Source organism: Toxotes jaculatrix, chromosome 20 (assembly GCF_017976425.1).
Source record: "Toxotes jaculatrix isolate fToxJac2 chromosome 20, fToxJac2.pri, whole genome shotgun sequence".
NCBI classification, from domain to species: Eukaryota; Metazoa; Chordata; class Actinopteri; family Toxotidae; genus Toxotes; species Toxotes jaculatrix.
Window position 1 is genome coordinate 9,312,011 of NC_054413.1, and position 17,042 is coordinate 9,329,052.

Consider the following 17,042-nt stretch of genomic DNA (forward strand, 5'->3'; position numbering starts at 1 on the left):
GTTTTGCTTTTCCAGTAAGAAGAGTTAAGCTACTTCTGAAACAAGTTAGCTATTTCAGACATAAAGGAATATTTCAGACATAATTTGAGAAGCAGTGATGAAAATATGGGATCTTTGCCCCAGAGATGACCCCCCCCCCATGTTCCTCATTTCTTGGTACCATCCCAGATTTTGCAAAAGAAGAGATTATAAACTCACTAAACACTTCCTCTTTGTCTCATCACCTCAGACTGATAGCAACTTGTTTGTCCGTTTGTTATCTGACATTTAGTTTCCAAACATGCATTGCAGTGGCTGAAAAATGCTGATTTGAGAGATTATTTAAATGCAATCTGTTGCCAGTGTGTACAGTGGTGTATATGGGTTACGTGTTGTTTCTAGGTTGCAGGGGGACAATCTATCAGACAGCAGATCTGAAGAGGAGCACAGGCCTCTCATATCTGAACAAGCTGTACCTGACATCTCCTGTAAGTTGCATAACACGGTTCAAATTCAAAGTATTTATTTATTTGTTTTATATCTCTTTTTACATGTCCTCATGTTCTGCTCTGTCGTTCTGTTTTGTTTTGTTTTTTCCTGTTTATGTGCGCTGTCGGGAGCAGCTCCATTGCCCGGGGTCGACACGGTGGCGGGACGGTTGCAGGAATGCGAGGCCTTGTCTCAAGTGTCGAGCTCTGTAAGTGTCCTCCCTACATCCATCACCAAACAATTAAGATCACTTTACACAGCCATCAATTACCAGGTCGCTCTCTCCTCCTCAGCCCCTAATGTTTGAGAATGAGCGTAAACCACCTCAGGCATCTTGTTAATAGGACAAAACCCAAGCAAAACTGATCCATCTTTATGTGGGCATTTCAGCTTACACAACAGCTGATAGCTCTGAACAATTGATACCCCAATTAGAAATCACCCTATATCACTTTGCTTACCTCTAAGGGCACTTGTGTGGAATCTGAAAGGAATAAATGAAAAGAGTATCTGGTGACACAATGACAATTGAGGCTCATTTAGAGGTTTTATACAATAGAGCAAAATATTTATGGGTTATAGGAGTACACACAGTTTTTGTTCAATAGGAGAACTGCGTGATAACCTCACATGCTTCAGGGAAGAAATCTATAGAGGCCTAATGTGGCACACACCAGACTCAAACACAGACAAACACTCACATGCTGTTCATAAAGTGGTCAGCTAAGACGCCTGTACCTTTGTATAATTACCCTCCAAAAAAAAGCCAATACTTTTTTTTAAAAATAATTACCTAATCTAAGTGTTAGACAAGGTTTTTTACAGCATTATTTAAAGAAAAAAAGGGGCTTGGAGCCAAGGCATTGCTCCGTGTGTGGAGCAGATGCAGAGAGGCTCCAGACTAACTGGGAGCAGACTTTCAGAGACTGAAGGACTCTCTGAATCAAAGCCTGTATGTCGGAAGTCTGACGGAGTAGACCAAAAGCATATATAAGACACCATCCAGAAATGAGAGAAAGTGTGCACCTTATCATAACATCAAACTGCATATTTTGTTCCCATTTTCTTATTTGTGTTAACTGGCTTTTAGACAAATACCTTTTAAAATGGGGCTTGCAGGAGAAAAGCAGGTTCAGTTTTAAGAGCAAATAACATCTTTCTGAGAGATTCTAGCTAATTAATTCAGCTTTCAACTAGATCCATTTTCTCTGCCTACCACTGACCTTCATATCCACTTGCTGCATTTATTTTAGCTGATTATACCAAGGGACTAAACTCTCCATCTCTTACCTTACACTACAGCTTCAAGGTTAAGCCCTGTCTGGCACACTTGAGAACAAGGTACTAATACGTCCCATATGAAAACTGCAAGTGCAGACGTCTCCTGTCACCTACTGCAGCTAATGTGGTTGTTTTGCGTTTACTTGCTCATGTTTGGCTGCCTTTGAATGGCAAATGCAATTTGTAATAGCTTGTTAGTTTAACTGGTCCTTCAGGGGCTTATGGGCCACAATCACTAAATGGTACAGAAAAAAAAATGAAATGCTTTTATGAGCTTATTTGGAAAAAGACCCAATGGTTGAAGTCATGAGTATGAGAAATAACTAATTTCTTATTAAGTCATTATATATTCTGCTGCTACTTGCATATATTTAACCTATATTTAAAAAATGGGAAATCAAGCGTGTAGAAAAGTCTCCAATTGTTATTAGCGTTTAAGAAAAGATGCATGCAACTTTTTCTAGGTTAAAAGGTTTGAAGTCGTATTTTATTTTTAGCACATTTCATCATGTACGGCTGTCCATAAATGTAGTATGTCTTGAAATGTATATTGCCCTGGTTTGGGCAATAAAAGCTTGGTGATGTTGGAAAGTAAACACTGTTAATGGTTATCATTATTAGTCCGACAGGCCCCCTGCCTCTGCCAGCTCCTTTAGGTGATAATTGCCCCATAAAGACAAATACTTTCCTAAAGCAATCGCCAGCGCAAATTCCCCAAGAAATTCTTCTACAGTTTCCTTTGTAAATGTTAAGTAATATATTTTAATCACATTTAACTTGTATGGGTGTTGCCATCATAAAGTTTGCCAGGGGAAACTGTTCTTTTGTATGGTAGAATATAATTAGCGTGATGCAATGCAATGTGTATGATACAAGTCAGAGCCATTGTGATGATTTATTTTTGTTTCCAAGGGAATCTGGCAGAGTCAGAGCCAATACACTGTATGGCTTTTTATATCTGGCACCGGTCTGCTTTCCACACCTCCAAAGTTATTTAGAGTATAGGCAGCTCTAGTTTTCCTCTCCAAAGGTTGTTTAGGATTTACAGATTTTCCATAGTAGTGGTTCTTCTTAATTTGTCATCTGTGTGCTATGACCTTAATCATTGTTAGAAAACAGCGACCAGTCTAATAGTGATGGTGCAATTGTTTCTGTGCAGGATGGTTTGTTACTGTGGGTTACTTATCAATAAGAAATGTCTTTTATATTGATTTTTGTTAGTTTGTTTAAAAACCCAATACTTAATGCAGTGGGAAGGTTAGAGAACGTTGCATCATTTGAATATATACAGTACATAAGACTATTACGTGTACAGAAACAATGACAACAGAATCATATTTAAAATATATTTCAGTTTTTCCTAGCAAAATTAACTGCAAGATGTCACTGATACAAAAAATAAATTATCTTCCATGAGTCAAGAAACTAAACATTTGTGTTGTGGCTTGCTGACTCTGAGAGTTAGAAGGCTTTTGGTTAGCGACAGATTGTAAAATGTGATTGTTGATTCAGACTCCTTGAGCCACATAGCTCTTCTTCAAGATTACAGTTCCAATCTGGCTGCTATTTGACTCTTACTAAAAGGAACATCATGATTTCCTATCATTTCCTCTTTCCTCATTTTCACCCCTTTGCACTTTCTTTAGGCACGCCACTTAACTTTCTCCGTTGGTTGTTGTTCTGTGACTGTGGGACAGGCAGTATGTCATACAACCTGTCTTCAAAATGCTTGAATAAAAGGCTAACTGTGTTATTGTCAATATCCTGTTTGCTTTTGGCTGTGCTAACACAGTGGTTGGGCCCATGAGCCTGTGAGACCTGTACATAGTCCATAAAATCCATGAGGTGTTTTTGCTGTGAGCCAAAACAACAGGAACTCATTAAAAGTTGAGTGTTACCCCTCACATCCCGTATTCTCCAATGGCTTTGCAAGCTGGAAGGGGCTACAACAACAAAAATAAGTTATCTGGAAACCACAGTATCTCCAGTTTCTTACAGCTGAGTTTACTGTATCAACTCATTTTAGGATTTTGATTTAGAATATAGATATTGAAATTTCTAAGTTGCCTTTGCACTTCCGTCTTGGTCCCAGGGTTCAGGGGAATGCCTGTCTGCTTTATGTGCATATGAACACATTTTAAACAAGAATGTGGCTTATGATTATGTGCCATGAACACAGATGATCTCTCTCTACATGCTTGAAGAGCTGGTAATCAGTAACATAAGAGACTTTGTTGTTTAGTTAGAATAAATATAACCCAATGTTATGATACTCAGTGTTCTCCATCTCACACGTGCAGATTAAATCCTTATGCTGACAGGATCCCCTCTGCCAGGATGTTTTCTTCTCCAATTGAATATCAGCCTACCTGATGGGAAACAAGCAGCACTTATTGGTCTTTGCTCTTGATTTTTACGTTTTGGAAGTTTTTGAGTTTTAAATCTCAGGGCGTAAACTGAGCTCATGAGATATGTAAATCGACTTTGATAAGCTAAAGTGGCAGTCATCCAGAATTCTTTGAAGTACAGGTACATTTATAAGTCTCATTCTGTTTCAGCCTTCCACCCTGATGGACGATGTGCTTTAGAGCTGGATAAGTCACAATATGAAAAGGAAAAGCTTAACTTTTCAAGAGGCAGCAGCTATTGGTAAGATGGCTACTGCAACATCATGGGGACTGAAATCCTTGACCCTTGAAAAGGTGCATAGTGAAGCTTGAGCTATGGTGGCACCATTTGTCCTTTATAACTATATTTAATGCAGTCCATAATGCACCAACAGTCTTATAGAACAGCACCTATCACCAGCAACACGTTGCCCCAGTTTGTCTCAAATTACCCAAGTAAAAGCCGAAAATAAGAAGAAATGAGAAAAACCGTTCACCTGCATGTCTGTGTTTTCTTGTATTTGTCGTTGTGTGTGTGTATGTGTGTGTGTGTCCCTTTGCTACCCTGGCCTGACCACAACAAGGGAGTCCATCAATTGTGCTTTGCAAAACCAGCAGTAGGCTCAAACCTCCAACCCAGCCCAGCCATGTTTGAGGTCTGTGACTGTATGCACACATCCCAAACAGTTCTTGTTGTGCGGAGGGCAATGTTGGACCAAACCCCAGATTGTGGTGATTATTACTGGTGACCACACACGTATAGCTGCACACATGCAGGCTATAAAATATTTAACTCTAGACTTCCATCCTCTCTCTTTTCTGTCTTGTTTGCTTTCAACATGGAATCAATTTTGCAAGAAACGAGATCCATGTTTGTTAGTTGGGCAGAAGCATCACCAGAGGGTTTTTCCCTTCTCTGTTTTAGGTCTTTTAGTTTTGTCAGACTGGGAGGAAGATTATACAACTTGGGTTTTGCGCCACTGACATTAATATACTCAAAAGTCATTGCAAAATCATAGCCACTCTTTATTTTGGAGATGAAAAGACATTCTGTCTCATCCCTTTGTCTGTGTAGATTAAAGCATTCAATCTAAGCATTGCTTTGACCCATCTGCGTTCATGTCATTCATTGTCTCAGATAAGGACAATAGCTGCTGGTGAAGGAAATCACTTTTCATCACTTCATTGTTTCTCTTCAGTGCGTAATCAAGTCCATTTTTTGTTTAGTGTTTTTTTTTTTGCCCCCGTCTGCTGCATAGAGCCTTTCTGTTTTGTACATGATTTTTTAATATACACTATTATGGTAGACTGTACATGTTGACATCTTCCAGGTGATTTTGTAAATGTGTATGACGTCACCAAACTTGATGAAACAACAGTCATATTTTGATCGTAATGACTGTTTATTTATTGATGTTATCTGGGGAAGTGAATTGCTTGCAGGCTCTGTATATCTTGTTTGTTTACCTTTCCATGGGACTGTACACTACCACTAGCCTTAGCCTCCAGTCTGCAGTCTCCATGATACATGGTCCTGATTAGAGTGTAGTCTTTGCTTTAGTGGACAGAGGAGCTTGAGGGTAGTAGCAGTGCAAATGCTACAAAATGGATATTGCTGATAAGAGTAAATCTACGTACACCAGCTGGTCTTTTGAAACAAGGCATCACAAAGAGGACCTTTAATAGAATCAAGGTGACTTACAGTGCTTTCAGTATAAATATATAATAACTTTATATAATATCAATATGATAAAGATTATACAAATGTATTTTGGAAACTTGAATCTGTTGGTGGCCTTGTTTGCCAGAGCTGAAAAGACCTAGAGCTAGAGGAGGACAATATGAAGTCATGCTATTGGCTTTGAGGGGGGGTAGGGATACCACCAAAGAGAGAGAGAGAGAGAGAGAGAGAGAGAGAGAGAGAGAGAGAGAGAGAGAGAAATAAAGTTGGGGAGGGGATTCAGTTGTAATGTTCAACCCGCCTTGCTGCTTTGTGAGGGCTGTAATTAAGGATTGGCTTGTGGTGTTGTGGCTGTGCTGCCACAGAACGCCTCATGTATCTGACAGGCACAAAGATCAATGCCATAGACCCTGGGAATCATGTCCTGTCATTTATCAGGGGATTGTTGCTTCACTTGTTTTCCACCGTAACTCCTCTGAGAGAAAGAGAAAGACTTTTCAGTCCACTTTGAATCCTGAAAATCATAAAATGAGTAGCCTGCTATATCCCAGGTTTGTCTTTAAATATCGTTGGAAGACTGCACTTTATGTATATCACAGATCTCCCAGAGCCTTACTCCGTGTCAGCACTTTGTCAAGTCAACTGGGCCTCTCATTAAGTGCTTAGCACATCAAATGATGTAAGTGCTGGCATCAGAGGTATCATAACTTACCTAGTGTAAACCAAACTTACAAGAGGTGGAATCATGTCTGACAGATTTTATTTCTCACCTGTGCTTGGAGCTCATGTGCACTTGGTCCACTGGCTTAACAGATCATCTGGCCACTTGTGTCCCATCAAAGGAATAAATAGGAGGATTAGGCGTGCTTCCACTACAGGACTTGGCAAACCCCAGTCTGTCTAATAGGTCCCTTTTCCAAATCATACACTTGGCCAGGAAGACATAGGAGTGAAATAAGCCAAAGCAGCCACTATTAGTGATCCAATCTGCCTTTTCAGAATTTCTTTTATATGCTTTGGAATATGATCATCTTTATTTGATCTCTATTTTTGTAAAATATCATTATCGTGTGCACTTAGGAAACTAACCAAAATGGCTGATTTATTGTACCTTAGCTGCCGGTGCAAGATTTGCTGCTGTCAGGCTCTTTGCCAACAGACTAGTGCGCATACATGCTCTTATAGATTTACTGAAAGTTGTACAAAAATTTCCCGAACCACTACTGAAAGTCTAGCGTCCCGCATTCACTAAACAGACTACACTCAACGCTCAGTGCTTTCATCTACACTTGTTGTGGTTTCTTGTGTTTTTCTAGAGCCCATAAAATAATAATTGCCTCTTTTTTTCCAGGAGATATGGCTCAGATATTTCCAGCTATAGCTGAAAATTATATAAAGAGTTAATTGAGGGGTCTTTCTTCTAATGTGACTTTCTCTCTTTTCTGTTCTCCTTGCTAACTAGCGTCAGCCTGTCTGGGAGGCTGATCTGAAGGCTGTGAGAGGTGGGAGCTCTGTCGGGCAGACGGGCCTGCTACTGGGTGACTCCCTCTTTTCTAAAGAACTGGAGAACATGGGCAAACAGCTCGCTGGTAGGCAGCTTTGTGTGCGTGTGTGTGTGTTTTACATGTGTTTTTGTGTGCCTGTGTGGTGTGCAAGTATGTGTGCTGTGCCTTTGTGCCTGTATAACACACACATCCTTCTTTCCCTATCTTTGTCGGGACCCATCATATATGCATAGGGTTTTTGGACCCCAGGAATATAGTAAAACAAAATCACACACACACTTAGAACTACAGAGACTTAAGAAATATAAAGGGGTTTAGAGAGAGTACTTATGAGGAGGAGGGGGGGGGGGGGTGTCCAGCCAAAGAATGCAATGCTTTTGGCCAAAGGATTTTCTCTGTTAATTAAAAAGTGATCTTCCTGCTAAATGTGTCAAGACTAAATAGAAGTCAAATAAAATCATTTCCACATGCCAGGAATTCATGTCAACTCCAGCTTTGATGCCTTCAATCAATAAGTCCAGCTCTGCTGAGTCATTTGGAAGTGATCGAAGTGGGAGACTGATTTTGTCTGACAAAATGGAATTTGTGTGGCATTTTGGAAATCATTATTCCTAATGTAGTTCAAGGCTCATCTTTGATATATGTGACGTCTGGGTGACTCACAGACTGCTTTTGTTGTCACAATGATCAAGTATGCATTCGCTTATGAATCAGATGAAAGCCTGGAACGGACGTCAGAGGGAATGTCGCCATTTACCATCATGTGTCACCCACTCGCTTGTTTATCCATGTTATCTCCCACTCTGTTTGACAGCGTCACTGGGTGTAAAGACCTCGTACGCGCCTTCACATATCAGACTTATCTGAAGCGCATTCGTCCCACTCAACAAACCTATTCCTGTCACCCAGCGGCGGTCCCAGCTGCAGCAACCCTCTTGGCCCATCTGCACATCAGCACTGAAGACACTGGTTGCCTCTGTGAATACAGAGCAAAACAGCAAACTGGTGCTTAGCAGGCATTAAAAGAGGACCATTTGTGTTAACAGCACACTAACTTTTCCCCTCAGAGGTCCGCAGATGGCACTGATCGTTTTACGATGAGTTAGTGAATATTCAGGCTGAGGGCTCCCACCAGGCGTTTCAGTGAAGCTGTTCAACAAGCTAATTTGACTCTTTCAAGCCTTTATTAGCTGTTAATACTTTCCATGTTTGGAGCCAGAGCCTCACTGTTCATCTTAAATCATTATCCCTATTATGTGGTTGTGCAAACGCCCCTTGTCTCCTTTTGTGATAAAATTAATCACATTATTCTTTTTATAATATACATATAAATTACTGCTCACTGAATTTCTTTGGGTTTGTTTTAAAAATGTCAGTGTCATTGGTTGTAGCAGTAGAATTATGAACATTTTTAATCCCTTTTGACATTTTACAAAAGCATGCCCTACTGCTCAATGCGTCAGTGTAACTAAACAAGGCTGAGAACCTTACCAAGCATTTAATGTCAGTTTTCAATCTCTGACACTTTTTGATGTAATGAATATATTTATGATCTGTCCTCAAAAAGTATTGAAGTTAAATACCCAGGCTTAGTTACACAATATTAGAACAGTTTTTGTATGATCCAATAACATTTGCTGGTATTTTAATTTATTCAGGCAAGCAGTATATAGTATCAGTGTAAGCATGCAGGTGAAATACAGACAAATGATATGTCATTAGTGCATGTGTTTATTTTCAGTGAAGGGACCCAGTAAAGTTTGCATGAGTTCTGAATGGTTATATAGCGTGCTATGGCCCCGTGCTCTTTCACCATGTGCAACTGCTGCTTGATCAAAGAGTTTAATAGATTAGATCTGTTTCCATTTCTCCTCGTCTCCTTCTCTCTGTCTCGTTTTCTCCACGTTCTTCTTTTTCCTGTTCTTATTACTGAATGATTGGATCAAAACTTATCAAAGATTTCTACCATATGGATTTTGATGGTACCTCTTTGATCTGTAGGAGCTGTCATTATATATCACTGTCTGGGAGATGGCTTATAATATTTCTGTGTTAAACACAGTCAACTGTACAGAATTTCCAAATAAAGCTGCTTATGATCAGCCACTTATTAATGCCAGGACGTCAAGGGAAGCGACTGGTTTACAATAAAATCATGAGTGGAACAGCCATTTACGGAAGAGCGAAAGATTTTCACAACAGAAACATGTGGTGTTTATCATTCTACTGGTAAATAACTTGAGATTTAAAAAATCAACTTTATGGGAGCAGATTACTAATGAACATGTCCTGTTTACGATATAATAATAACACCACTCATGGCGGACATGCTGTGTGTGGTTTGGGGCTTAAACTGGGAAATCGAATTGAAGTACTTGACCATCAGCAGGTCTTATAGGTTTTATCTGGCTGTTTATACACACTACCAAGCTAATAACAAAGCTGCTTTATGGTTTCTACTATAATGTTATGTACTGCAGTCCTGCCGCTTCTACAGGTTGATGTCATGATATGCCCTGAACACCCCAGAGAGATTCTCTTCTAGCTTTTTAGTCAGAGTCAGGCAGAGTAAGGCCAAGCTATGACCTCTAGCCTTAGCTTTCCATCTTATTATTTGTATAAGGAACATGTGTAGAATGTATTAGGGTTAAAGCAACACAGACACAATGTCATGCAGTACATGAACACATGGGCAAGGCAATGTGCAGTACAGGCTCTGCAATGTATCTTAGTGTAAAGGTCAACCTCCATATAATCAGAGCTGATTAAGCACAGAAACAGCAATCTAATTATGCATGTCAGAGAATTAAATGTTTTTTATCCCAAAAGGATGGTATACAAAATAATCTGGAATAGATTTCAGACAAAACCCAGTAATGTCCCAAAGCTGCAGCAGTATTGTAGACGTTTTCTGCTTTGCATACTAAATGGGTATTTTTCAGTGAATAGGAGCATGTGTTTCACATTTTTGCATGGAAAAATGAGGTTTGTATAGGAGGAAAGCACCATTTGCTCAAAAACAAGGAAGTCAAGGTTTGTGAAATACTTGTCATGCTTCCTTTTGTTATTTATCACGTCACACATATACAGTTTCCAGAAATACTCGCTGCTGATGAGTCATTCCTGAAATTATCCCTCTCAAATGATAACTCCCAGACTGGTGTGTTGAATCCTGATTGCTAAGATCTGCAACGAACGCATGAAACATGGAAAAAATTACCCAGATGTTGATCACAGAAGTTGGCAGCGTCACTTCTTTTGCAAACAGAAATGTTTTTGAGACTACCAGTGAGGCAAACAAATGTGTTTTTGTCAGGAACAGGGAACAAAAATATTACTAGGCTGTGCTAACTGTATATCAACTTGGAACCTTTTCTGACAGAGGAAGTTGGATTCACCACAATTTACAGGGTCTATAAATATTGTCATCATTGCCCAGAAGAAGGATTAAACCAAACAGTCTCGCCCACTTTAATGCTTAGTAAAGTTTGTGAATCATCAGTCTTGTAAGACGTGAACTAACCTCCATAGCCTCTGAATATATAATAAAAAAGAAGTCTGACTCTATCGTGGAATGTCTTTGTCCATTTGCCAGAGTTATCTGGGATTCGTGTACAGTGCTACAGGCATCATTGTATACATCTCAAAATTCAGTTCAAATATTTTCATTTAAATGTGAAGGGCAAAATAGGATTTAAATGAGAAAAGTGCACAAACCCACTCCTTTGGACAGTGTGTGTCTGTTGACTGTAAATTTAAAATATGACTTCTGGATGTTGACTTGGATTTTGTCCCTTTTTTCCTCCAGAGGTTGAGAAGGATCTGGCCAAGCTGGCAGAAGTAGGGAAGATGACCACACGGAGCTCTAATAACCTGCACAGTAGTCTGCTCCACACCCCTCTGCGCCACAGAACACTGCCCGACACACTCCCTCTCACCAGTCTGGTCTCCAGGCCCCAGCCTCCAGCTGGCAGCCTCTCAGGCAAGTCCTGTGGTGCGGGGCTCCCTTTGCTCAGCCCCAAGCCCACCTCCCTGGTCATGGGTCGGACTCAATCTCCCAGCAACCCTGGGAGCAGGACTCAAACCCCCAGAACGCCCAGCAGGCCTCTGACCCCAAATAGTTTACTGACACGCTCCACCTTTAACCCTGGATCTCATAAAGAGGTGACCTTCAGGAGGTCACGGAGCCGCCCCGTGACGCCCACAAGTCAGCCCATGCATCCCCGACCACTGCTCACCCCTCCTGGACTAAGCACTACAGACAGCCTTGGTGCCAGCCTACGGGCCTATCTGTCTGAGGTAAGACTCCAACTGAGAGATATACCTTTATCATCAAAAACACATTTTGGCTCAGTGTTCAGAAGTTATGTAAGCAATAAGGCAGCGTTGCACTGTGGAAGCACTCACAAATTAATTATTTCTGACACAGAGACAACTGGGTGGGCCTTGGCAAGTGCACACCAAAAAAAAAATAGAAAAAAAAGAAAAACTGTGAATCATCATTTTTAAAAGTTGGGTTAGCCTGGCCTAGCCTGTTTGAACTGTACAATAGCAGAAGTTGCATTACAGAAAGTCACTTTGCCCAGTCAAGAAGTATCCGTACCTGTTGCTATTTCTTACATGTAAGATTTGTCCTGGAATAAAATAGATCATGTACATCCGCAGTGTGTAAAAGTGTCATAAACCAGAACACACACTATCACACATATGCATACCCTCATGCGTCACAAGTACACTCTTCGTGTGGGGCTTAGTGGAGAGTCATGGAGGTCTATATGGTAGGATGTCATTTCACTGTGGAAAAATGAGTCTGGCATAAAAGGGGGACTTTCAATGGGATTTCTTTCTTATTTTCCTTTCATGATCTACTTAACAGCAGCGCTGTTAAATATGAGACCTGTTTGAAGGCTTTATTAATGGTGGGCAGGGATTTTGCAGTCCCTCTGCATAGGCTTACAGTTACACTACTTGACACCTAGTTATATTATTCAAAATACCACTTCACCCAGTCTGGTTTAGTTCAATTAGAAATTTTGTACATATCAATTTTTTTGACCTGTTGCTCCTTTACATGGGCTCTCTGCAAATTTCAGTGTGATACCATTTGAGCCTCAAAAGACCAAGAGAATATGTCTCTGTTTGAATGTGAACACGTTATAAAATTAGTTTAGATTTGATGTTTGAAATCTAAAACAGCTAAGTGAGATTTTTCAGCTGGATTGAAAACACATTTCTTGGCATATGGTTTCATTTCATCCACTTCAAGACCTTGAAAAGGCATGTACAGTGTATGTAGCCAGATGAACAAGTAGATACTGACAGATGATTGAGATTCTCTTTTTCTAACCTTATTTTTCCATCTCTGTTTCCCTCTGTTCATTATATACACAGAGTAAAAATTCTCTTCCGCAATTTCTGTTCTGTTATGTTCCATTTCAGGATGAGTTTTACCAGCAGTTACAGGCCATCCGACAGCCATGGCATATTCCTAGTGACACAGACAGTGACATCCTGGAGCCTCCTGAACAGGATAAGAGTGAGTGACCTACCTGGCTCTTCCTTCCCTCTGTATTTCCTTTTTTTAAACTTAACATTCCTTGTCTATCCTGATTCAGATTTCCTTTTTAGATTTAGGAAACACATAATATATATAACACACACAAGTCATAGTTCAGTTCAGTTGCTGTGAGTTTCTCAGAGCCTTTCAAATGAATCAACAGTTCTCAAATCTGATTAATTGCCCCTCTAATGTTTTTACCTTGCTGCAGTTTTTTTTTCTAAGAGGTGAAGCTTATTTCATTACTGTAATGTCACTTTACCACAGTGAATAACTAATGCATTAAAGTGGCAATAGATCTATTACAAAGTGAAGATTAATGTGCAAGTATTCCTTGTAAAATTCTGAAATGGAACACAAGGGCTGACACATAAAATTTCCATATTTCACAGTTGGGTGAAATCCTTGGGGGGTGTCATGGGGGCGGGGGGGGGGGACGTTGTCATGTAAAATTTCCCCTCCTGGCACCACGTAAGAGATATATTTCTATCAACATCCAGTCGATAGACATGAACAGTTCTTGCTATAAAGTCGTAAATCCAGTCATAGTAGTGGTCTGGCTGGGCTACAGTACAGCATATTACTCCTACTTTGAACGTGACAGACTTAGATCAGACCTCCTTGTATGTTCTGGTCCATAAATCACATGAACGTATGTGGCAACATGGTCTGATAGTCAGAAGTTTGCCAGAATGAAACTAAGAGTAGTGCTCAATTCACAGAGGTCCACTAACAAACTGTCAAATTTATGCTCTCTTAACATTGGTTAACATATGGCTAAACTTCTCAGGTCCTCTGAGATGTCTGTTAGAGTTTATACTACAGTTGCACTAAATGAAAACTAACTTGTGTAAATATTACATGTTTTTGCAGAAAAGGTAGTTTTAAGGCCTGCTGTGTGGGGTATGTAGATTTTGGACAGAACAAACAACACACTGAGAATTTTGCTATTAGTAGAGAACATTTGTTCACATTTTGTCACTGAGAGAAAGGCTATAGGGGTATTAACATGCAATGGTTTATCCCCCTGGAAACATGAATATGCTCTGCAAAACTGGAAAGGTTCATCCTCTGGGATGCCTTATGGAAAAGTTTGTCATTGGGAAATTTACAGCTGGATCAAAATTCAAAACCACATTTCACGGTACAGGACATCTTGCACTGGAGCAATGTGCTGGATGGACAGACAGACCTATGTTTTTTCAGTAAACAAAGCATCAGCATCCGCTACTCGAACTGAAAATCAAGTGCATGTGGGAAAGACAGCTTCCACTGACGTTATGAAACAGGAATTCCTGTCAAACAAAGATCAAGGAGGCAAATGGTTGTCACATGGAAATATAACCCCTCTGACAAGTTTCTCTAGAGGGCTGTTGTTTTGCCAAATGTATATCTTGCAAAATAAATGGATAAATTTTCCTAATAGCCCCTGGGGGCCTGCTCTAAGCCTTGGCAGCAGTATGGCATGTTGAGAAAGGACATGAGCCGCATATTGAATTAGAGGTGGCTCAGACACAAGGAGAGAGAAACTGTCAGAGAAAAAGAGACCCAACAGCCACAAGACGTGACAAAGCACTTTCTTGCGTGAGAGTGGGCCCACAGGACTGTTTGCTGGAATCTGGTTTGTACGTCTTTGTGTGCATGCATATTTAAGTGTGTGTCTGCGTGTGTGTTAAACACGTGAATGATTATATTAGTCTGGAAGGACAATAGAATTGTTTTCAGGGAGCATTTTTGCCCCCCTTCATTTTTTAGTCTTTTTGGGAGTAATTTTTTTTGACTTATGAAACAGCACTGTTGAATTGCATACTTGTAACCAAACACTCAATTTGTCCCCTCAAGATTTTTAAAAATTATAATCTACAAACGGAGTAGAAGTAGAAGCAACGATCACAGAAATCTGCCACTGATTTAGGCTATTACTTTTTCTGATCAAAATTGCTCAACTTCTTCTGGCAGGGAAAGGTGGGGAAAGAAAAACCCAACTTAATTTCATTTCACAACTATTTTGTGAATTTTCAAGAGCGTCTCAAACACCATGGTGGTCATGTTTCTCCACAAAGTGGTATGCTCTGGTTTGACTGTCCACATACCTGTATGCTCATGTGTGTCTATGAAAGTGGGGCTCACTTCATTACTGCAGTGACACCATCTTCCCTATATCACAGCGGATGTGTCTGAGCCTGTGCCAAGTGTAGGGTGAGAGCTCTATAATGGGGGGAAAAAATCCATAGCTATTTCCTGTTATTCTATAAACTATCCACAATAGGACAACCACACATACCAAAGTGGAGATGAAAGAAATCTGTTCTTTATGGCTGTGGTCATCCCACTTAGCACATTAATGAATTCAATATAGATGTGTACAGTGGAAGTAACTCAGAATGTTATGTACTGTATACCTTTCAGTGTATACAGTGTTCAAAGATGATCTGTTTTATTAACCTTTAGGGAATAACAATTATTAATTGCAGAAACAGTGTTGCTGTGTTGTTGCACAAGGTGGGCTTGGCAACCATTTCACCATGTACACCAGCCCTTAAAAAAATTATGAAAAACATAATGTTTTGGAGAGTTACATATGATGAAAAACAACTGACTTCAGCTTACTGACATGCTTACTCGCTTTCTGGATGTGAACATGAATACCACTCTGATGAAGTTACTTCTCCAAAATGTCAAACTATTCCTTAAGAGTCTTCATGCTGCTCACTGTGACACATTTTCTGTCTTCATTTCCACAGGTGGTGCACGAGATGCCAATAAGAGATCTGTGTTTTCAGGTGAGAATCTGAATAGTTAAAGGCTTCACAGCCTAAAATCCAGGGAGGTTCACCTCACTATGTGCTGTATCCCATGGGTCACCGAAACCCAGCCATGCTAAGAGCTCTGCTATTGTAAGCAGCTGCCTCACATTGAGAGAGCCTCGGTGTCTGTCAGTGACCTCATTTGCAGAGCCACAACATGTTACCTAAATAACTACCAATGGCTGACTGACTGTTGAAGCCTCCACCTTCATTTATGGTCCATTCAATTACCGTCATAGGCTAAATGGAGGGCACAGTGGCTGTGAAATGTGATTGGTGGAGGCTGGCCATGTGTGGAGACAGAAACGCCGTTGCCCAGTTCCATTAAGTCACTTGGGTTCTGAGTTTACACGCAGCAGACAGCGTCAACTCTCAGCGTCAACATTTGGGAGAAGGAGAAAGTCTGTCTGGTTTGAGGTTGTCTGCGGTTCTCCTTCTTGTGGCTCCAGAGGTGCCCACAGTTCCCAGTGTCAGTGTGCCAGTCTGGAGGGAGATCTGAGAGCAGGCTGCTGCTGCTTGGCTATCAGAGAGGCCAGAGCATTGCCACGGTAACCAAACTCAAAGCTTGGCTGCTTAAGCCTCCCCAATCACTGCTCTCCCAGAACTTATTATGAAATATGGTCGTTGGAACCTCTGCTGGGCAGCAACCAGGCCTCATTTTCCACCTCATGTTTGTCTATGACATGTTCAAATATTAAATGGCTGTTTCATGGTAATTACCCCAGTTATTATTCTTATTAGCGGTGAAATGTGTCTGATTTTGGTCACTAGGAGACTGATGTTTTTGTCTTTCATTTTTCGCAGGCCTATAGTGACGAAGGCCAGAGACATTGATCCAATCAACTATTATGCAAACCAGTGGAGATTTTGAATATGTGTACAGAGACAATTATTTTTATAATTCATATGAATGAAAAAAATGATTGTATACTTTTTTCACAGATATTTCATAGACATTGTACTGTAACTGTATGATAAAATGTGAGAATATTACTTCAGAGTATGGAATACAACATTTATTTTTGTTTGCTCTTTAGCATGCTATTGAACTTCCATGTGGAGTCTAGAGACAGATGCATTTTGTTGTTGACAGACTCTTTTTCTAGGCCTAGTGCATATTCACATTGTGAGAGCAGCACACCCATGTTAAAAAAAATGTTTATTGATATGCACTGTTAAAAAATGTAGTGTTTTTCAAATAACAAATACGCAAGTTGTGGAGGAAATACAAGGAATGCTGTTATCTTAATTAAAATGATTTGGTGCACATGTCCTCATTCTACTGACGTGCTTCCTTTTGTGTTTAGAACATTCTGAATTTCCACATGCAAACACTAAAAGAGGAGTTAAACTGTG

At 40.2% G+C, this 17,042-nt stretch overlaps 1 protein-coding gene across 1 annotated transcript in view; it reads left to right on the top strand.

Annotated features, from left to right (window-relative positions):
* The window catches only part of c20h8orf34 (chromosome 20 C8orf34 homolog), a 51,868-nt gene extending 35,317 nt beyond the window's left edge, over positions 1–16,551 (top strand). Inside the window, exons 9-15 of the mRNA XM_041066007.1 lie at positions 382–467; positions 603–676; positions 7,280–7,406; positions 11,131–11,621; positions 12,762–12,858; positions 15,624–15,662; positions 16,491–16,551. Coding sequence (XP_040921941.1) covers positions 382–467; positions 603–676; positions 7,280–7,406; positions 11,131–11,621; positions 12,762–12,858; positions 15,624–15,662; positions 16,491–16,498 — 922 coding nt within the window. The 3' untranslated portion in view covers positions 16,499–16,551. The remainder of the gene's footprint in view (positions 1–381; positions 468–602; positions 677–7,279; positions 7,407–11,130; positions 11,622–12,761; positions 12,859–15,623; positions 15,663–16,490) is intronic.
* The last annotated feature ends 491 nt before the right edge of the window (positions 16,552–17,042 follow it).